At 44.9% G+C, this 22,457-nt stretch overlaps 1 protein-coding gene across 1 annotated transcript in view; it reads left to right on the forward strand.

The window, feature by feature from the left end:
• Positions 1-22,457, forward strand: part of LOC122946194 (tyrosine-protein kinase receptor UFO-like) — a 78,006-nt gene that overhangs the window by 49,580 nt on the left and 5,969 nt on the right. The window contains exons 7-18 of the mRNA XM_044305631.1: positions 21-216; positions 5,265-5,404; positions 6,194-6,338; positions 6,427-6,438; positions 6,807-6,942; positions 7,033-7,124; positions 9,514-9,609; positions 11,843-11,920; positions 12,456-12,548; positions 19,262-19,383; positions 21,586-21,695; positions 22,066-22,225. Of these exons, the coding sequence (XP_044161566.1) occupies positions 21-216; positions 5,265-5,404; positions 6,194-6,338; positions 6,427-6,438; positions 6,807-6,942; positions 7,033-7,124; positions 9,514-9,609; positions 11,843-11,920; positions 12,456-12,548; positions 19,262-19,383; positions 21,586-21,695; positions 22,066-22,225 (1,380 nt within the window). The remainder of the gene's footprint in view (positions 1-20; positions 217-5,264; positions 5,405-6,193; positions 6,339-6,426; positions 6,439-6,806; positions 6,943-7,032; positions 7,125-9,513; positions 9,610-11,842; positions 11,921-12,455; positions 12,549-19,261; positions 19,384-21,585; positions 21,696-22,065; positions 22,226-22,457) is intronic.

Below are 22,457 nucleotides of genomic sequence, written 5' to 3' on the forward strand. Positions count from 1 at the left end.
GCCTTCTTTTCCTCCCTTAGGCTACTGCTCCTCATAGCCACCTCAGTACCACTCCTCACCATAAGATCTACAACCAGAACATCAATGTGCCCCCTTATACTCATATCATCAGTGACCTTGCTCCCTACTCTGTTTACAATGTGCGTGTGTCCTGCCTGAACCACGAGGGGGTATCCCACTGGACAGAATGGGTCCCAATGGAAACCTTGGAAGGAGGTATGAGAGTCTGGGAGGGACTGGAAGTTCAGATTTTTTTTAAATGTTCAAGAGTATAAGAGGAGCAAAGAACTTACCAGTTTATATGGGAACATCTTCAAAAAGCAGGATCAATCCTATTAAACCAGAAATACCTCATGGTAGAGTTGAGTCTGCTGATTTAAATGATTCCTTTCTTGTGAAAAAAAAACGGTTTAAAAATTTGTATTCTTTATAAAGATTTGATCTGCAGTGCACTGGGGGTGGGGCTTAGCCCTTGAGTGCACCTGAGCACCTCAGCTTTCCAGTCTTCATTGTCATAAAGAAGAAAAGGTTTTCTTCTCATGAATGTGGCCAAGACAGGTATCATTTTAATCAGGAGAATCCAACCTACCAGGCAGTGTGCTAGTTCTATAAGGGTAATCCTGCTGACAGGTGCACTTTAAATGGGTTTTCAGAGTTATTTTTTTATTCTTTCTATGTTTCTAACTAGGCAACTGTAACAGTTTTCCAATTAACTCACTTTATCTCCAGTGGCTGGTTTCTCAGATTTCACTGAGGGTCACATGACCTGTGATGTCAGCTTCTCTCCCTGCTCTGATAATGTTGGTGCACAAGCCTGAGAGACCTGTACACCAGATCTGTCACTGTGCTGGCCACGTCCACCTGCACTGCAGGCTGCTGCTTGTTGATCTCTCCCAGGATTCTTAACCCCTTCAGCTGCACAGACTGAGGGCTAAACTGTTTACTGTGTAGCTGCAGACAGTGAGGAGACAAATGCTGGGCACAGGAGCTGAAAGAGAAGTTCTGCAGAGCATTGCAGGTAGAGGGAAGATCCTGTGTGTATTAGCAGTTCTACACATACAACATGCTGCTGAGTCTCCCAGCAGGCAGACATGTCACTCAGGGCAGCTCTTGTATTCACTCCCTTAGCAGTGTTATTATACAGCTGGGACTTGTAGTCCTACACATACAACATGCTGCCGAGTCTCCCAGCAGGCAGACATGTCACTCAGGGCAGCTCTTGTATCCATTCCCTTAGCAGTGTCATTATACAGCTGGGACTTGTAGTTCTACACATACAACATGCTGCTGAGTCTCCCAGCAGGCGGACATGTCACTCAGGGCAGCACTTGTATCCACTCCCTGCAGGGGGAGGGGCAGAAATTGTTTTTATTGCAAGTAAACAAAAGGCTGGAAGAGAACCAGGGAAATGAGGAATCAGATATTTTTTTGCCTAAAAATTGCTTAGCTTAGTTATATATTGCTGACCATCAGATTTACAGTGCTGTATTTTTTTTTTTCCATTACTCGGACAACCCCTTTAAGATGCCCATACAAAAGTGAAACATTTAGCTACTAAGCGCTTAAAGGGGTTCTGCAGTTTTCTCAAACTGATGATCTACCCTCTGGATAGATCATCAGCATCTGATCGGTGGGGGTCCGACACCTGGGACCCCTGCCGATCAGCTGTTTGAGAAGGCAGTAGTGCCGCGGCCTTCTCACTGTTTACCGCAGACCCAGTGACGTCACGATTAGTATCAATGGCCTTGGGCAGGGCTAAGCTCCATTCAAGTGAACACAGCTTAGTCCCGCCCATACCATTGATACTAGTCGTGACGTCACTGGGTCTGCAGTGATTAGCGAAAAGGCAGTGGCGCTACTGCCTTCTCAAACAGCTGATCGGCAACGGTCCCGGGTGTCAGACCCCCGCCGATCAGATGCTGATGATCTATCCAGAGGATAGATCATCAATTTAAAAAAACTGCAGAACCCCTTTAAATTATACAGCTCTGAGGACTAAACTTTGTGTCTCTATAGCGTGCTTTGCATCTAGCTGAAATGGACAGAGCAGAGGAATTGTTCGGAGAGACCTGTTTCTGAGCTTCTCTAGCCAATCACTATTTCTGAGATCAACGATGGCTGTCGTGATTGTCTGAGTGCAGCTAACTGACAGCAACTGCCAAATGTCTTTTCCAGATGAATGCCAGGCATTCTAAGCAGCCACTAGTTTAATGGGCATCTGTCAGCAGATTTGCACCTATGACACGGGCTGACCTGTTACATGTGCGTTCGGCAGCTGAAGACATCTGTGTTGGTCCCATGTCCATATGTGCCCGCATTGCTGAGAAAAATGATGCTTTAATATATGCAAATGAGCCTCTAGGAGCAACGGGGGAGTTGTCATTACACCTAGAGGTTCTGTTCTCTCTGCAACTGCTGCGCCCTCTGCACTTTGATTGACAGGTCCAGGCGGTGAAAATGTCATCACACCCAGACCCAATTAAAGAGCAAAGGGCGCGGCAGTTGCAGAAAATGCTGAGCCTGTAGGTGTAACGACAACGCCCCCGTTGCTCCTAGAGGCTTATTTACCTATATTAAAACATCATTTTTCTCAGCAATGCGGGCACATATGACCATGGGACCAACACAGATGCCTTCAGCTGCCAAGTGCACATGTAACAGGTCAGCCAGTGTCATGGGTACAGATCTGCTGACAGATGTCCTGTAAGGAAAGTCATTTATAAGATAGTCATGAAAGGCTAAAGTGCTTCGAAACTGAAAATGGAGATTTTATTTAAATATAGAATTTTCACCTTACAGATGGTTTAAAAAGTATCATCCGTTTCCTTGTGGCGCTCACTCCTCTGCGCGTTCTCCTTCCCTTTGGCAGGAACTTGCAGGATTATGAGGGGGGCCCCCTTTCAGCCCCGGCCCCTTGTAGTAATTAGTACACAAGACACAATCGATACTGTCTGTGTCAGCCGTCCTGCTGACTCCGTTTTCTTCTACTTCTCCTAGTGAAGCGTCTTGTTTTCTCACTTCAACTTGTACCACAGGTCCCACTTTATTTTTTTATGTTAAAGGGGTTGTCCGAGTTATGAAAAAAAATATATAGCACTATAAATCTGATGGGCAGCAATATATAACTGAGCTAAGCAAGTTTTAGCCAAAAAAAAAAAGATATTTCCTTATTTCCCTGATTCTCTTCTGGCCCTTTGTTTACTTGCAATAACAACAATCTCTGCCCCTCCCCCTGCTCTGCAAAGGGAGTGAATACAAGAGCTGCCCTGAGTGACATGTCTGCCTGCTGGGAGACTCTGCAGCATGTTATATGTGTAGGACTGCAAGTCCCAGCTGTACAATGACACTGCTGATACACACAGGATCTTCCCCCTACCTGTTCTTGTGCAATGCTCTGCAGAACTCCCCTAGTCTGTCAGCTTCTATGCCCAGCATTTGTCTCCTCACTGCCTGCAGCTACACAGTAAAGCCTTCAGCCCTGAGTCTGTGCTTCTGAAGGGGTTAAAGTTTTCTCTGAAGAATCCAGGAAGAGAGAGCAGACAGCGGATGGGCAGTGCAGGGGGGCATGGCCAGCACAGTGACCTCTGTGTACAAACACATATCTGCTCTCTTGGGCTTTGTTCACATCATCATTTAGCCTTTCCGTTCTCCTGCTCCGTTTAGGACCAAGAGAACGGAAAGGACAGATTCGGCAGATAACTGAGCCGAACGGAACCTAAAGACCCCTTAGACTACAATGGGGTCCGTAAGGTTTCCGCTCAGAAGATGATTTTGAAGTTGAGACAAAAGTAGTGCATGTAGGACTTTTATGTCTGCTTCAAAAATCTTCCTCTGAGCAGAAACCTAACAGACCCTATTATAGTCTATGGGGTCCTTAGTAGTGTTGATCGAGAATATTCTAATTGCAAATTTTTATCACGAATATTGGCACTTCGAGAATTCAGGAATATCTAGAATATAGTGCTATATCTTCGTAATCGCGAATATTCTAGATTTTTTTTCATCAGTACCCATGAACCCTCACTGCCTTTTGCTTGTGGGACAATGAGAAGGCTGCAATATCTTTGACTTTAGGAGTAGTGTTGATCGCGAGTTTTTGTATCACAAATTTTTCCGATTGCTCATCACTAGTCCTTAGGTTCCGTTCAGCTCAGTTATGTGCCGAATCCATCCTTTCCATTCTCCTGCTCCGAAACATAGCAGGAGAACAGAAAGGCTAAACGATGATGTGAACGAAGCCTTAGGCTTGTGCTCTAAACATCATCAGAGTAGGGAGAGAAGCTCTCATCAAAGATCATGTGACCCTCAGTGATATCTGAGAAAGCAGCAACTGTAGATGCAGTAAGTGCATGGTAAAGCCTTTACATAGAAAGAACAAAAAAAACAATAACTTGGACAACCCCTTTAATGTCTCTTAAAGGGATGATGAGGATTAGAAAAACATAACTGCTTTATTCCTAAAACAGCTCCATGCCTGTCCATGGGTAACGTCAGATCCATTGAAGTGAAAAAGGCTGATCTTAAAGTGGTTGTACACTCATTTCCAGACCTCTTAGACTTACCTGATCCCCTGTGCTGGGTCCTGGTCTGTTATCTACCCGGCCTCTGCTACTTGTCTCGGGTCCCTCCATGTAAACTTCCTGTTTGACGCTACTGCTGCCAATCACTTGCTCCTCTTGCATTATGTCAAATGGTCATGTGAAGCAGGGGGAGCTGATCACCACTGCAGCCAATCACATAAAACCGGAAGTTTACATGGAGAGACCCGAGACAAGCAGGGGTGGAGTTGTGACAAGTTGGGACCTACAGCCGGGGGGTCAGGTAGGTATGATCACCAATGATGGTCCCACCAGTCTGAGCAGTTTGCACAACCCCTTTATATCCCACATTCAGGTGTGGAGATGTTTTTGGAAGAAAGCAGCCATCTTTTTCTAGTCCTTTTTCTAGACAACACTTTGGATTAGCCAATGCTTAAAATACTTATTGCCGTTTTAATCATTTTAAGGGGTTACCTGACCACAGTATCACTCTTGTCCATGGGCTGTGTCCTGTATTGCTGCTCAGGCCCATTCACTTGAACGTGGTCAAGCTGCAGTACCCGACACAACCCGCCACACAAAAGAGGTGCTGTTGGCTTTTTGGGGGGGAGGGAGGGCCCTTTCTTGTAACCTTATTTAATTTCCTTCTTAATGACACTTTAGTTTCATTCCAAGAATATGGATCCATGTCTTAGGCTCATGAGAGATTTCTGTTTCTCTTCATAGTTCCGTCTGGTCCCCCTCAAAATGTCACTGCGATTAGGAACGAGACTGTTATTATAATCACATGGAGAGAACCAAGAGCGCCACTGAATGGTGTATTACAGGGTTACAAACTGGCTTATCAAGCTAAGGACCAACCAGAGGTACCAGACTCAAAACTAACCCGTGCAGGTGGTCTACGTATCATCATAGTGTGCAACGTGATTTGTGTGCATGGGTGTCATGGCTGAAGGCAACCAGAACCAACACCAGCTGCAGGTCTGTCAATGAGAACCTTAGACGATATGGCCTACCAGCCCCTTACCTATGACCCATAGTTGAATGAGGTTACTACTGCATCCAGATGTGTAGCTTCAAACTCCTAGGCCCCACACCATGTACAATTTATAACACAGGGGCCTTTGGTCTTCCAGAGCAACTGCCACCACCTATAGCTACACCCCTGCCTCTATCCATGCCATGAAGAAGAATACGCTAAACCTTAAGTGGAGCGTGTGGACTGCTGAGGGCGCACAAGACAACCAATCAAGGACCGTGTTTTAATTTCGGCAATGTTCCATTTATTCATAAGACAACGCGTTTCGGGGTTAAAATCCATCTATCCATGCCATGAGGTACATAGCAGTATTGGACTTGGCATGGGCAATGAGTAAACCTGCTGCGGAGCTTTGGTGTCTACAGACTGAGTTGTGGATGTGTATGTAGGATAGTATTAAACGAATGTAGCTTTATAATGTGTATGTTTACGGCTCTTCGGGAATGGCTGGTGTCCATGCTCGGTCAAAATTAAACCTTGGCTCTGGTTGGCTCTGGTGTATGTCAACCCTTGGTGATATTATATAACAACAATGTTGTGCATAGTACTGTATGTACTAGGCTTAGAATATACAAATATTATATTACATACTCAGTGTAGGGTTTTTACTACACAGGTTGTGGTAGATGCTGGCCTGACCAATGAGGTGATGATGGATATGTTGCAGCCCGTGGACAATCTGACTGTTAGGATCTCCTCTTACACAGTCTCCGGAGATGGTCCTTGGAGTGATCCAGTTGTTGCTATACTCAGTAACTATGGTAAGATGCATCAGCCAACCATTTCCTATATTATATGTATGGTACTGTTGCCTGGTGTCTCATGTATGTCAATTTGCTTTTATTCCAGAGTCTCCTCAAGGTAAGGAACAGAACCGAATACTGACAGTAATGGAGCCCAGATCCGAGTGACTATCAATATTTTATTTTGCGTGCCATACAGACTAGTTGCCCAACCTATATCCTATATGTGTACCCCATGCCATGTCTCCAAGGGATGTATTCGCACTGTCACCATGCTATGCTTTTAATGGGTTCAGCAGAATGTAAGATCATGGCCTTGGGTAGGGAGCACTTGATTGAGTAACATTGAGAAGCACTGCCATTGGGTCTCCTGACCATTCTCCGAATGAATTGCTTTGCATTGGAGAGTCCTTGTCCTATACATTTCTTCTCAAGATGACACCATTCAATGGAAGATTAAAAAAAGCTCATATTTTTATTCAACAGCTGTCAGAGACATGGCATCATCTATTTTCTCCTGGCATTGGTGGTATGTAATGCTGGTGGTTGCTGTGGCAGTTTTCGGAGCCATCATAGGTGCTATTTTCCTCGCCCATGTCCGAAAGAAGGAGACAAGATATGGGTGAGTCCGCACAATAATATATCAATGAGGCTCATGGAAGACATTGGGTACAGGCTTATGATACTGATGTTGTTTTATGTAAATATTTAGGGAGGCCTTTGAACCAACCATGGAGCAAGGAGAACTGGTGGTCCGGTACAGAGTACGGAAGTCTTATAGCAGAAGAACCACAGAAGCCACCTGTAAGTCTGACATGTTCCTCTGTATACCACCATGTATATGGTCACAGATCTCCAAAAATGGGTCTTCGCATTTTTCGATTCATAGTACCTAGCTCAAGAGCATTTAGAGGTGAACCCATATTGAGTATCTTTGACTGCTAATGCGATCTGATGGCCTTTTACCACCCAACCTTAAGCTCGAAAACTACAGATGTGGAGGGTTAGAAAACTATGGGAATATCCTGTTGCTTTCTGTTGAAATTCAGTCTTATGTAACTAATAAATATTTATGACGCCACATGTCAGGATAGCCCCTTGTGCACAGACTGTAGTCGTGGGAGCTAGCACAGGGATAGGTGGGGTTGCCTGTTGGACCAGACTGATTGATGCAAGATCTGGAGCAGTCGTCAGAGTATCTGTGCATACTCCATCCACTTGGCTGAACATCAGGAAATTTCTGTTCATGTTTTGTGCTGAATAACACTGGGATCCAGGCTGCTCCATGGTTACAGAGAGACCTTTCTGCTGGTGATGGTTTCTTCCACGCAGTCAGTCTAGCTTAAGCCTCTTCTGGGACCAGCAGGAGAAGGCTGTTTCCCGAGAAAAACATTGTATAAACTTTAATGGAGGACTATTGCACAACTGATAAACCTTATAAGTTTCATATGTTTTCCAGTGTGGTCATTGTTTCTTATTGCATTACATAGTAACATAGTAACATAGTACATAAGGCCAAAAAAAGACATTTGTCCATCTAGTTCGGCCTATCATCCTGCAAGTTGATCCAGAGGAAGGCAAAAAAAAAACTGAGGTAGAAGCCAATTTTCCCCACTTAAGGGGAATAAAAAATTCCTTCCCGACTCCAATCAGGCAATCAGAATAACTCCCTGGATCCACGACCCCTCTCTAGTAGCTATAGCCTGTAATATTATTACACTCCAGAAATACACCCAGGCCCCTCTTGAATTCCTTTATTGTACTCACCATCACCACCTCCTCAGGCAGAGAGTTCCATAGTCTCACTGCTCTTACCGTAAGTCAGAATTTGGTAGAAACTTCTGTACTTTTAGCATTATTAACTGTACAATCCTGTCGATATACTGCGCTTTGCTCAGTATGATGGGCGGATTGAGGGGAGGCCTTACCATGCCTCTTAGTCTGTCCTTGCCGCCCATTTATAAACAGAGCGCTCTCGGCGGCCGCGCCACGGCAGTCATAGAGCCGGGGGCTGTGCTACTCTGTGCTACACGTGTGGCGTCTCCAACACGCAGCACTGCTCCCTGTTCTTCCCAGTATACAGGAAACGCCAAGTGTATGGGCGATCTGTATCTGGGTGATAACAACTCTGGTCCTGATGAAAGGCTGCCCTGAATAGGGTAGCATAGAAACGCGTAGAGTGGACGCTACGTTAGGCAGGGATCTATGTATTATGCACGAATCTAGGTCATAGGGCTTGACAGTGACATTGGGGTATGATTGGTGGCTACATGTGCAAATTAGACCAATCACCCCCCCCCCCACCACCACCTTTTCGAGAACACTGTCATTAGCTCGGAATGACCTGTTTGAGTAACAGATACACATCGAGCGAATACAGTGCATGTAAGTGTGTGTGGTGGAACTGTGGAGGCAACATTGTATCTCTAGCACCACACAAAGATCTTTTTACTCATTAGTGACTATGAGGATAGTGGCTGGACATTCATACTAATAGTCCACTACCCCATTGCACTCTTTGTTGGCGGGTAGCCACTACAATTTTAATATCATGATAATAAATTATTTATTTTAAGAGTTCTTTTCAGGCAGTAAACCATGTATCTATTGTTAAAAGTACGCAAACCAGTATTTACTTCCGTTACTTATTTAATTCTGTGATATTTTTAGATACAGAGCTTCAAATCCCCATCATCAAAGAGATGGGAGGAAAACATACCTTTGATACAGCTTTTATCAGAGCAGTGTAAATATGAAGTTGTATTCTGCGAGGTTCTTTTCAGGCACAGCTTCGCTGTTATGTGCTGTCTACTCCCTGAATTGAGCTGCTTCACATCCCCTCTGCTCTCAGTGACAGCTATCATGGTCTCCTGTTTGGATGCTCCCTCAGAGGGGTTTGTAAAGCACATGAATGCAGAGATGACTTCATAGTGAAGCTCTGCCTCCAGGGAACTCGCAGGAGCAGAACCTGGCAGAAGAAAAGTTCCTATTCACACTTCTCCTGATAATAAAAGCTCCACAAAAGGTATGTGGAGCTTTCTGTCGGCAGTTTGGCGTGGTCAAAACTGCTGACAGACTCCCTTCAAAGGTAATATTTTGACTGCCTTTACTTTGGTAAGTGTCTGTGTTGACTTAGGTTAGAACAATAGTTTTTATGAAGTACGTAAATTAATTATTGTTCTCCGCTCTCTAGTGAACAGACTGGGCATTAGTGATGATCTTAAAGAGAAACTTCGAGATGTTATGGTGGATCGACACAAACTTACACTCGGCAAGACCCTTGGAGAAGGTAGGCAGTGCCACTGGCTATGTTGTATGGACCACGTGATCACATCTTCTGATGTCATCTTTCGTAGGTTGACAAGCAAGTCCACCTACTGCCATTATATTCCTATTGCAACTCCTTTCCCATATATCCTATAAGGGTATATGGACACCATAGATGGGATCTAATCCTTGGGACCTCCTTAATGGCTGTGCATACAAAGATAGCTGACAATCACTGATAGGACTGCCCACTGGACTCCTAAGCATAGAAAGAACAGAGATTTAAATAAACGAATTACAAATTTACATTAATCTTTTACCACAAAACTATATATCAATCTGCTCAGCTTCTCCTGCTCTACAACGTCCTGCTCATGGGTCAGACATCATGTCTAAAGTGATAAGATCCCTCCCTTAAAATTTACCCTTTAGTTTAAACACAGCCTTTAAACATAATATTAACCACGTACCTCTATGCAATTACTATGCCTGTGGTCATTATCTCTAATAGGATTTAAAGGGGTTATCTAATCTCACACATTGATGCCATATCGTTAAAATATGTCATCAGTGTCAGATACAGGTCCCTCCTGCTCCTATCTAGAGAATGGGCCCCCCAAGGTAAACAGAGAGCCCTTTAACAAATGTTATATCCTTCTGAATTTTCCCCTCATACGTGATATAAAGGCATTTATGAGTACACACTGCAGGGAACCATGAGAGAGGTCCTCAAAGGTCCCTTCCACCATGAGAGAGGACATCTGAGGCTTCTTCCTTGTAAGCAAACATCTGATGTATTATAAGAAAATACAAGAATAATATGCAAGAGCAGTTGTTGAAACTGTTGATATAAGGCAATCACTTTTTTTATAAAATATGTGCCCCCTACTTGGTCAGCCTTTATTCTATGGCACTGTATGGACAACAGTGCTTTATTCTACTGATTCTACTGGTTAATAGTTGTGTCTAGTTACATTCTGTAGGAAGCAAAGTAAAATAAAATCTCCTCTGGGACTTCCTATGCAATTCTGAGACTTTTATTTTTTCCTCTCATCTTTCTCATTAAACCTCAGTTCTGCAGCTCACAGGACAGGTTCTTGCCGTCTCATCTACACTGTGTTTTGCTTCGTGTGGGAACAGTCACACAGTAACACGAGCCGAGCAGGCCCCACTTCCGTTCCCTGTCTTATCCTACACAGTCTGGAAAAGCTATCGGAAAACAGCTCTTGGTCTAATGGCTTCCTTTAGCTTCCTCGTGAGGGACTGATCTCCTGCCAGATTTGTCTCAGCTATTCCTAAAGGGCAACTTGTTAACACAGCGGCTGCTGGTTTCCTAGGTCCCAGAGGGTCAACAACAGCTAGAATGTAAAAGAATTTGCATGGATCATTGTTATAGGTCAGGGAATCTTCTCGTCTCCTTGTGGAGATCCAGGTGAAAGTATGCAAACTAGCTGTCCTCCATGACAAAATGGTCTTTCTATGGTTACCTAGTGTTACCTATAGATGACTACTCTGTAAGTCAACGTCAAACCCATTAAAGAGCCCTAAAACATGACATGGAACATCATCTAGGCTAAAAACACCCATCTGTAGCTTCGTCATTACTGTCATGTTTCAAGGTTCTTTTTTTTTTTTTTTTTTTGTGATTCAAAATTTTTTATTCTCCTCTGCAGATGTGTCAAAAAGGTTTCCTAACATACTTATACTTTCCATAAGTTTTTTTTTTAAATTTAATTATCTTTATTGTTAATATATCAAAACATTACAGATAGAAAACAAAAAAATACAATATCCCCCCAACCCCGATTCCCTAAAGAAACCCTCCCCTCCCCCCCCTACCTGTGGTGCGTCAAAATAAGTCCTCTATCATTAAAAAAAAAATTGAACACAACTGATCAAGCTCTCCAACCACCCCATATCTTAATGTTTCAAGGTTCTTTAATGGGTCAAACATTGACAAACAGGGTAGCTATGGAGAGGTGATACTAGGTATTTTTTTTCTTCTGGAGGGGAGCTAATCTGCATACTTTTTGAGACTGAACATTGGTGACCATAAACCTTCGACTCAAGAGGTGCAGAAGTTTTGAGCTAGTCTTCTTCCCAAATGTTATGGATGTTGTTGCTCTACAACATGATGCACTCCAAGTTAACTACCATTTGCATGGATATTTTTGTGCAACCTTTTATAAGGGTCTTTGTGTTGGACGTGTATAACAAAAAAAATGATAAATATGATTTATTATCTTGTTTCTTAGGAGAGTTTGGCTCTGTCATGGAGGGTCAGTTAAATCAAGACGACTATATCCTTAAGGTCGCTGTGAAGACTATGAAGAGTAAGTGATAGTCTATATCGATGGGTTCCAGAGCCTACCTCTCCTTATGCTCTACTTTAGATCTACTTTTTGTCTCCTTTCCCCCTTGTGGTGCCAAGGACTAACTCAATGCTCTATGATGTTAAAAATATCTATAACTTTTGAATAAATATCCTTCTTCGAGAGTATTTTAAGATTATAACTTGGGGATCTGGACGGTTTCTGGCATGAGTGGCCGGTTTCGGCTGAACAAAAAACAGCGCACGCAATGTTTTTTGTCTGGCCGAAATCCACCACTCATGCCAGAAGCCGGCCGGATCCCACTGCATTTAATGGGGTCCACCAGTGAAAGGCAGTATCCGGCTATGTCTGATGTGTTCCTCTGCCGGATTCAAAAACTCAGATGTGAGTTGTGGGTTTAAAGACAGGCAGCCACCATCTTAAAAAAGACATCTGCCTGTCTACGGCCATCCATACTGCTCTTTTTTTCTCCCTATTGTCCCCGGTGTCAGATATTTCTCTATTTTTATGCCCTTTATTTTTTCTGCTCCGACAGTTGCCATCTGCACCCGCACCGAGATGGAAGATTTCCTGAGTGAGGCTGTGTGCATGAAGGAGTTTGATCATCCCAACGTCATGCGTCTCATCGGTGAGTGATGGGACCAATGTAGTATCAACCAGCTGAACTCAATAAGTCATCAGAGTCAGTATCTAAAATCTCTGCATGCTGTCAGTGAAATAAGTAGTAACCTTTTAGTATAAGACTACTCTAGGAACGTTCCTGTTGTTGGTGCTAGTGGTCGCATATAAAGCCGCGGGAAATTTTCCTTTACCAAATAATTGGGTGTTCTAAAGGAGAGTCCGAGGTCTGTCGAGGTCTACTATTAGGGAATCATTTCTAACATGCCTGTATTACAAGATATGTCTGTGGGTTTTCTTCTGTTATTCCTACTGGAAATGTTTTCAAAATTTGGCAACTGGGTGTCACTATCCCTCCTGTCTATGAGTCTAACACTGTCCAATCAATGTGGGGGCACAACCCTTTGACAAGGGAAATAGTAACATCCCGTTGTAAATTCATACATTTCCAGGAAGAATAACTGAGGAATGGTACAATGCAAACTTGCAAAGCCCTAAGAAAAGATGCTCCAAAATAATTTTATGGGAAATACATGTATTTACTAAACCAGACATGTTAGGAATGCTGATAGGTCCATCTTCACGGGGTTGTCCAACTTTTAAACTCTTTTGGTCATCCCCTTCCCCAGTAGACCTGCGTAGAGAAGCATGCTTACCTGCTTCTTCAATTTCTTGCTTGTCAGCTTCTGGAGCCGATGGGGATCACGCGTGCCGCTACAGCTTGGTCGGGGGGGGGGGGGGGGTTGGGGGCAAAACGGTTTGAAAGCTAGACAACCCCTTTAAGGAATATCCCATAACACAAGGTGAAGTGATCTCACACTTTTAAGCAGCTGCTCATTTATGTGATGTGTCCACCAGTGCATATTCATATCCTATGACATGATTCCAGAATTTGGAGATGAACCCCTGTTCTCTTAAAGTAGTAATAAGTCACACAGGAGTTTACTTAAATGTTTTGACCAGGAGCAAATTTTATGACATTGATTAATGTGAAATAATCAATAAAATCACTAAAATGAAGTGGCCTAAATAATCAACACCACAACATTTAGGAGCATTCAGAACTGGGTGCATTGATTGCAGCGCAATATATCTCTTGTATCATCCGATAGTCTGTTCTTTATATGTCAAACAGATATCATTTGTCGCCCCCTAGTGTCAGAGGTTGTGTACTGCACTGTTCTGAAACATCTGCCAATGCACACAGCTGCCTCCACCCTCCTCACTTACACAATCCATCATTTCTAATTCCAATCCCTAGATTCTTACAAGATATTTTCCTCAACTGAAACCATCTGATTTTGGGCGTGCCACCATTACCACTGTGTTTTTTCAGCTTGTAATGGATATTATATGTTTAAGTTACGGCATCCCTTTGGCCATTTAACTTTTATTATTATGTTTTGTGCTTTTTTAGCTTTTTCCTCATAGAATTAAAGAATTAATAGATTTTCTTGTTTACCAAATGTAATATGATAAAATAATTATTGAAGCGGCCGCATTATCTTATTTCAAATCTGTTGAGGCCGTAGTTATAATAACCCCCCCCCCCCCAAGTGATGATCTCAGAGACTGTGTCTTCAGGGAACAGATTGCTTATTTGCTTTTATATCCGTATAGGTTGTTGGGTGGGAATATAGAGAACACCGGTTCTATCCTGGACACAGGCCACTTGTAAGGATGTGATTTAAAGCCCATCTGTCAGCAGATTTGTCCCTATGACACTGGCTGACCTGTTACATGTGCGCTTGGCAGCTGAAGGCATCCGTGTTGGTCCCATGTTCATATGTGCCCACATTGCTGAGAAAATCCATGTTTTAATATATGCAAATGAGCCTCTAGGAGCAACAGGGGCGTTACTGTTACACCTAGAGGCTCTGCTCTCTCTGCAACTGACACACCCTCTGCACTTTGATTGACAGGGCCAGGTAGTGAAAGCATCATCAATCCTGATCCTGTCAAAGTGCAGAGGGTGCGGCAGTTATAGAGAGAGCAGAGCCTCTAAGTGTAACGGTAACACCCCTGTTGCTCCTAGAGGATCATTTGTATATAATAAAACATCATTTTTCTCAGCAATGCGGGCACATATGAACATGGGACCAACACAGATGCCTTCAGCTGCCAAGCGCACATGTAACAGGTCAGCCAGTGTCATAGGTACAGATCTGCTGATAGATGTCCTTTTAAGCATAGAAGTAATGTGACCACAAGTCATAAGATCTCCTTGCAGCCATGACAGACATATACAATTTGTCTATAAAATACCAGCGGTTGCCCTGCAAAAAAAATGTTCTATATTTTTTCAATCCAGCACCTGGATCTAAATACTTTTGTAATTGTATGTAAGTAAAAAATGTAGTGTAGCCCCTGAAAATTTATCTGTATAGCGCCACCTGTTGGCAGGGCCATCTTTAATATTGATTGGACCCTGGGCAAGAATTTACTTGGGCCCCCTGGATCCCGCCTTCCCACACCCTAGAATGCAATCACGCCCTCCACCACAACACACACACACAAAAAAAAAAATCCACACACCTCATAGAGAACAGTGAATACCTGTAAATACTTCCAGTTCTGAAGACTCCAGCGGGATCAGTGCTCTGGGCAGCTGGGCTCAGGCTGGAAGTGGGCACCGCTCTACAGTTCAGGAAGGAGACCGGGGCTCACAGTGCACCCCAGCACCCCACAGTATGCAGTATAGCACCCTATAGTATACAGCACCCCACAGTATGCAATATATAGTATAGTACCCCACAGTATATAGTACCCCACAGCATATTGTACCCCACAGTATATAGTACCCCACAGTATGCAATATATAGTATAGCACCCCACAGTAAGCAGTATAGCATCCTATAGCATACAGTATAGCAGCTCACAGTATACAGTAGAGCAGTATAGCACTCAACAATATACAGCACCCCATAGTATACAGTAGAGCAGTATAGCACCCCACACTATACAGCACCCCACAGTATACAGTATACAGCACCCCACAGTATACAGTAGAGTACAGTATATTAGTATAACAGGCCCTGTCACCTTTTCCTGATGTAATCTTCACAAAAAAAGCTCCACAGTTCTGGCAAACTTCTCCTGCAGCAACACTCCTGGTAGAAAGGACCTTTGATGACCTCATAGCTATGTGACCAGTAATATTGCTAGGTTACTGGTCACATGGTGATGATGTCATCTAAGGTCCTTTCTCCCCTGTGTAGCTGACAGCCTGACACCCAGGGCGGACCCCCCCCCCCTCTAGGCTCGCCACTCGATTTTATAGAATTTGTGGGCAGTGGCCAGCGAGTCTCAAGAGGCAGCTGCCTTGGGCCCCCATGGAGCAACTGGGCCTGGGGCAGCTGCCCCTTTTGCCTCACTTTAAAGACGGCCCTGCCTGTTGGTGTATTTTTTTGTATTTCTCTGTATACCTCAGAGAGGTGGACTCACATGCTCAGTTCCATCCTTCAGCTGCCACCATCTGTAGTTTCTGTTAGAAGCTGTGGCAGAAAAAGAGTTGTAGCAATAAGGACCCCCCCCCTCGAGCTGTGATAAGGAAAAGAGCTGCAGCAGAAAGGACACCCCCCAAGCTGTGATAAGAAAAAGAGTTGTAGCAGAAAGGACACCCCCCAAGCTGTGATAAGGAAAAGAGCTGCAGCAGAAAGGACACCCCCCAAGTTGTGATAAGGAAAATAGTTGTAGCAGAAAGGACACCCCCCCGAGCTGTGATAAGAAAAAGAGCTGTAGCAGAAAGGACACCCCCCTGAGTTGTGATAAGGAAAAGAGCTGTACCAGAAAGGACAACCCCCAGCTGTGATAAGGAAAAGAGCTGCAGCATAAAGGACACCCCCCCCCCGAGCTGTTATAAGGAAAAGATCTGTAGCAGAAAGGGACCCCCCCGAGCTGTGATAAGGAAAACAGCTGTAGCAGAAAGGACACACCCTCCCCCGAGCTATGATAAGGAAAAGAGCTGCAGCAGAAAGGACACCCCCTGAGCTGTGATAAGGAAAAGAGCTGTAGCAGAAAAGACCCCCCACCTCCGAGCTGTGATAAGAAAAAAAGCTGCAGCAGAAAGGACACCCCCCGAGCTTTGATAAGGAAAAGAGCTGCAGCAGAAAGGACCTTCCCCCGAGCTGTGATAAAGAAAATAGCTGTAGCAGAAAGGACCCCCCGAGCTGTGATAAGGAAAAGAGCTGTAGCAGAAAGTACACCCCCCCCCCGAGCTGTAATAAGGAAAATAGCTGTAGCAGAAAAGACCTCCCCCGAGCTGTGATCAGGAAAACAGCTGTAGCAGAAAGGACCCCCCCCTGAGCTGTGATAAGGAAAAAAGCTGTAGCAGAAAGGACACCCCCCCCCCGAGCTGTGATAAGGAAAAGAGCTGTAGCAGAAAGGGCCCCCTCCTGAGCTGTGATAAGGAAAAAAGCTGTATCAGAAAGGACACACCCTCCCCCGAGCTATGATAAGGAAAAGAGCTGCAGCAGAAAGGACGCCCCTTGAGCTGTGATAAGGAAAAGAGCTGTAGCAGAAAGGACACCCCCCAAGTTGTGATAAGGAAAATAGTTGTAGCAGAAAGGACACCCCCCCGAGCTGTGATAAGAAAAAGAGCTGTAGCAGAAAGGACACCCCCCTGAGTTGTGATAAGGAAAAGAGCTGTACCAGAAAGGACAACCCCCAGCTGTGATAAGGAAAAGAGCTGCAGCATAAAGGACACCCCCCCCCCCGAGCTGTTATAAGGAAAAGATCTGTAGCAGAAAGGGACCCCCCCGAGCTGTGATAAGGAAAACAGCTGTAGCAGAAAGGACACACCCTCCCCCGAGCTATGATAAGGAAAAGAGCTGCAGCAGAAAGGACACCCCCTGAGCTGTGATAAGGAAAAGAGCTGTAGCAGAAAAGACCCCCCACCTCCGAGCTGTGATAAGAAAAAAAGCTGCAGCAGAAAGGACACCCCCCGAGCTTTGATAAGGAAAAGAGCTGCAGCAGAAAGGACCTTCCCCCGAGCTGTGATAAAGAAAATAGCTGTAGCAGAAAGGACCCCCCGAGCTGTGATAAGGAAAAGAGCTGTAGCAGAAAGTACACCCCCCCCCCGAGCTGTAATAAGGAAAATAGCTGTAGCAGAAAAGACCTCCCCCGAGCTGTGATCAGGAAAACAGCTGTAGCAGAAAGGACCCCCCCCTGAGCTGTGATAAGGAAAAAAGCTGTAGCAGAAAGGACACCCCCCCCCGAGCTGTGATAAGGAAAAGAGCTGTAGCAGAAAGGGCCCCCTCCTGAGCTGTGATAAGGAAAAAAGCTGTATCAGAAAGGACACACCCTCCCCCGAGCTATGATAAGGAAAAGAGCTGCAGCAGAAAGGACGCCCCTTGAGCTGTGATAAGGAAAAGAGCTGTAGCAGAAAGGACCCCCCCAGCTGTGATAAGGAAAAGAGCTGTAGCAGAAAGGACACCCCCCCGAGCTGTGATAAGGAAAAGAGCTGTAGCAGAAAGGACCCCCCTGAGCTGTGATAAGGAAAAGAGCTGTAGCAGAAAGGACACCCCCTGAGCTGTGATAAGGAAAAGAGCTGTAACAGAAAGGAACCCCCCCCCCGAGATGTGATAAGGAAAAGAGCTGTAACAGAAAGGACCCCCCCCCCCCCCCCGAGATGTGATAAGGAAAAGAGCTGTAGCAGAAAGGGCCCCCTCCTGAGCTGTGATAAGGAAAAAAGCTGTAGCAGAAACCCCCCACCCCCGAGCTGTGATAAGGAAAAGAGCTGTAGCAGAAAGGACACACCTGAGCTGTGATAAGGAAAAGAGCTGTAACAGAAAGGACCCCCCCCCCCCCCGAGATGTGATAAGGAAAAGAGCTGTAGCAGAAAGGGCCCCCTCCTGAGCTGTGATAAGGAAAAAAGCTGTAGCAGAAACCCCCAACCCCCGAGGTGTGATAAGGAAAAGAGCTGTAGCAGAAAGGACACACCTGAGCTGTGATAAGGAAAACAACTGTAGCAGAAAGGACACACCCTCCCCCGAGCTATGATAAGGAAAAGAGCTGCAGCAGAAAGGACACCCCCTGAGCTGTGATAAGGAAAAGAGCTGTAGCAGAAAGGACCCCCCCCAGCTGTGATAAGGAAAAGAGCTGTAGCAGAAAGGACATCCCCTCCCCTGAGCTGTGATAAGGAAAAGAGCTGTAGCAGAAAGGACCCCCCCCCGAGATGTGATAAGGAAAAGAGTTGTAGCAGAAAGGACCCCCCCCCCCCGAGCTGTGATAAGAAAAAGAGCTGCAGCAGAAAGGACCCCCCCTGAGCTGTGATAAGGAAAAGAGCTGCAGCAGAAAGGACCCCCCCCCCCCCCCCTGAGCTGTGATAAGGAAAAGATCTGTAGCAGAAAGGGACCCCCCCGAGCTGTGATAAGGAAAACAGCTGTAGCAGAAAGGACACACCCTCCCCCGAGCTATGATAAGGAAAAGAGCTGCAGCAGAAAGGACACCCCCTGAGCTGTGATAAGGAAAAAAGCTGTAGCAGAAAGGACCCCCCCCCCCCCACCCCGAGATGTGATAAGGAAAAAAGCTGTAGCAGAAAGGACACCCCCTGAGCTGCCAGCCTGAAATAAATCTAGCAGAACAATTGGAAAATGAATGGGGAGATCTCTGGATCCATGTGAGGTACAGGGCTGGTTTTAAGTTTGTTAGAAAGAGATTATCATGTACTATATGATGTCATGTCCTTTAATGCAGAATTTCTTCTTCTCTTCGTCATTGCAGGGGTTTGTCTTCAGAACACAGAAAATGAAGGCTACCCGTCCCCTGTTGTTATTTTGCCATTTATGAAACATGGAGATCTCCACAGCTTCCTATTGTATTCACGACTTGGAGATGCCCCCCTGGTATGTAACTGTTTTTATAGCAAGGTTTAATGCAGACGGAAATCCTGTTATTCCTCCTGGAAATGTATGACTTGAGCACTGCTTGTGATCGGGGCGGGTCCCTACAAAGTCTGCCGCTGTCCAAACCGTGCTGGCGGCGTCAGGGTGTGTAGAGACAAGCCCTATACAGAAGGAGAATGGGAACATCCAGTTGTCCAATTTCCAGGAGGAGTAACAGGAGTTATAAGAATGAATGCCTCAGCAATGATATTTCACGGAGAATACAGGTATTTACTAAAACAGACAGGTCAGGAGATATCTGAGAAGCTGGCTCGGCACTGCCGTTTCCACGTGGTGCACGCGTCCAGGGAAGGCGTCCCACAGACGAATGCGAAGAAGGACCGACACTCACTTTTCTTGCAAATGAAGTTATGCTTTTATTTAGTGCATAATAGCATCACATGTGACGCGTTTCAGCTGAAGCCTGATCAGTTTGAAACGAGTCACTTGTGAGGCAATTAGGCACTAACTAAAAGCATATCGTCAGGAGAGATAACAGGTCCTCTTTAAAGGGCACCTTTCAGCACTATCAACCCTATTAAATTAGACATACTGCCTGGTAGGGTTGATCCTATTCCTAGAGATTAAAATGATATCTGTCTTGTGAATATCAGTTGTGACGTTTGCCCCCAAAAAACAACTTTTATTTTTAATGCAAAGGAGGACATCAGTGCAGGGAGGGTCATGATGACCAGTATTGGAAAGCTGAGGAGCACAGAGAGGCTCGGCCTTGCCCCTTGGTAACGCCATAACTGATTTTCCCAGGAAAGGTACCATTTTAATACAGTTGCGTCGCAGCATGTCACATGTCGACACCATAGACTACCATTATAAAAATTGTCAAATGTTGCAGTGTAGTTGTGCCCTATCTGTCACGCGACACGTGTCGTCGTGTAGCCCTAGCCATAAGGTTAATGATCACCTGTTTCTAGCGATCAAACCGGGAAAGCCAAAACCCAATACCTAACTACCTGTCCCCACTAGCTAGAACTCCCACATGTAGCGTCTACAATTTGGCTCGACGCGTTTCATCATGAGAATCATCAGGAGCAGCGTTAAAAGTGCACGTGGTGAGATTATAGCAGTCGCTGCCACGCTGATGGTGTGTGACCGCGTATCCGGTGCTTTTGGTGACTGCGAACTGGTCACAAGTTTGTAAGCAGGCAACACTGTATTTTCGGTCCGGTTTCTTGGACATACACTCTGGCCTCCTTCGTGACAGATGTTGTTTGGCCAGTAAGTGTTTGGTCAGTTGTTTATACTGTTTGAGGATTTTTGATACAATTCCCCCGTTTTTAATCAATCATTAATAAAGTCTATTAGTTTTAGCACCTTCTTTCTATCCGTGATAGTAAAATAAAAATAAAAATGAATAAAATCATACTTACCTCATCCATTTGATCGTCACCGCCATCTTGATTGAAGATCTAGAGCAAAATCTTGCAAGGCCCGTGATCACGTCAGCCGGCGTGGTGATGTCATACGTCAATGCGCACGGGATGTCGCGCAGGATCTTCAATCAAGATGGCGGCGGCCATCTCTTAGCTCTCAAACGGATGAGGTAAGGCTACTTTCACACTAGCGCTTTTTTTGCGGATCCGTCATGGATCTGCAAAAAACACTTCCGTTACAATAATACAACCGCATGCATCCGTCGTGAACGGATCCAGTTGTATTATGTCTTCTATAGCCATGATAGATCCATCTTGCAAGTCAATGGTGGACGGATCCGTTTTCTATTGTGTCAGAGAAAACGGATCCATCCCCATTGACTTACACCGTGTGTCAGGACGGATCCGTCTTCTTCCGCACCACATCACGGACAGCAAAGCAATGCTTGCGGCGTTATTCTGTCCGCAAAAAGGGGACGCAACCAAACGGAATGGAATGCATTTTGGTGCATTCCGTTTCGTTAAGATCAGTTTAGTCCCCATTGACAATGAATGGGGACAAAACGGAAGCGTTTTTTTCCGCTAATGAGATCCTATGACGGAAAGTAGGCTAAGTATTTTTTTTTACCACTGTTCAGGGAAAACCGATTTGTTACCACGAAGCACAAGGAAATTTGGCTTTGCAGCGAATCAACTTTTCCCTGAAATTTGGATGAAAGTCCACTTCGATTCGCTCAACACTAATGACCATGTGTCACATATTTGCTTGCAGTTCCTCCCAACACAGATGCTGGTGAAGTTCATGACGGATATAGCTAGCGGCATGGAGTATCTAAGCAGCAAGAACTTCATCCACAGAGATCTGGCAGCCCGGAATTGCATGTAAGGTTCTTGTGATAAACGTCTTATTATCTGGACATTGACGTAACAATTATCTTTAATGATCTGGAGATGCTTACTTCTGCTTCTCATGGTTGCACCTTATTTCTCATCTTCAGAAGGATAGGACCTTGGTGCAAAAACTATTCCTAGTTCCCCCAACAATATTTTTGAGTGTGCATCTAGGGCAAAAGTAGACAAATCCCATCCATTGTGTCGCACACAATCTTCTTACAACCTTCTTACCTTTGGGGCTCGTTGGGTTGTTGACTCCCAACGTGCCGTCGTGGCCTAGTTGTGATTATTTCCTCACTGACAATTTCCATGCCCTTCGGCTTTCGTCTCACACATTAATCTTTGTTGCTGCACCCAGGTTAAATGAGAACATGAACGTCTGCGTGGCGGACTTTGGTCTGTCCAAGAAAATCTACAATGGAGACTATTATAGGCAAGGTCGCATTGCCAAGATGCCAGTCAAGTGGATTGCAATTGAAAGTCTTGCTGACCGCGTGTACACCACCAAGAGCGATGTGGTGAGTCAAATCTCGACGTAATTCTGTAAGGTCATATGTTAGTCGATTTGTAACCAGCGTGCTTGGAAAATTAATTAATTAATATAAACTATTAGGCATTCAGAGTCAATATAGGGGTTCCCCTTAATGGGATTGTCCAGGATTTTTTACTTTAATTCTTCTCACCCACCCACCCAGGACCTTTGAAAAGCTGTACTTACCTGCTCTCCGCCGCTCTGTTCCGGCTGATTGA

The sequence above is a fragment of the Bufo gargarizans genome, chromosome 9 (genome assembly GCF_014858855.1).
Source record: "Bufo gargarizans isolate SCDJY-AF-19 chromosome 9, ASM1485885v1, whole genome shotgun sequence".
NCBI classification, from domain to species: domain Eukaryota; kingdom Metazoa; phylum Chordata; class Amphibia; order Anura; family Bufonidae; genus Bufo; species Bufo gargarizans.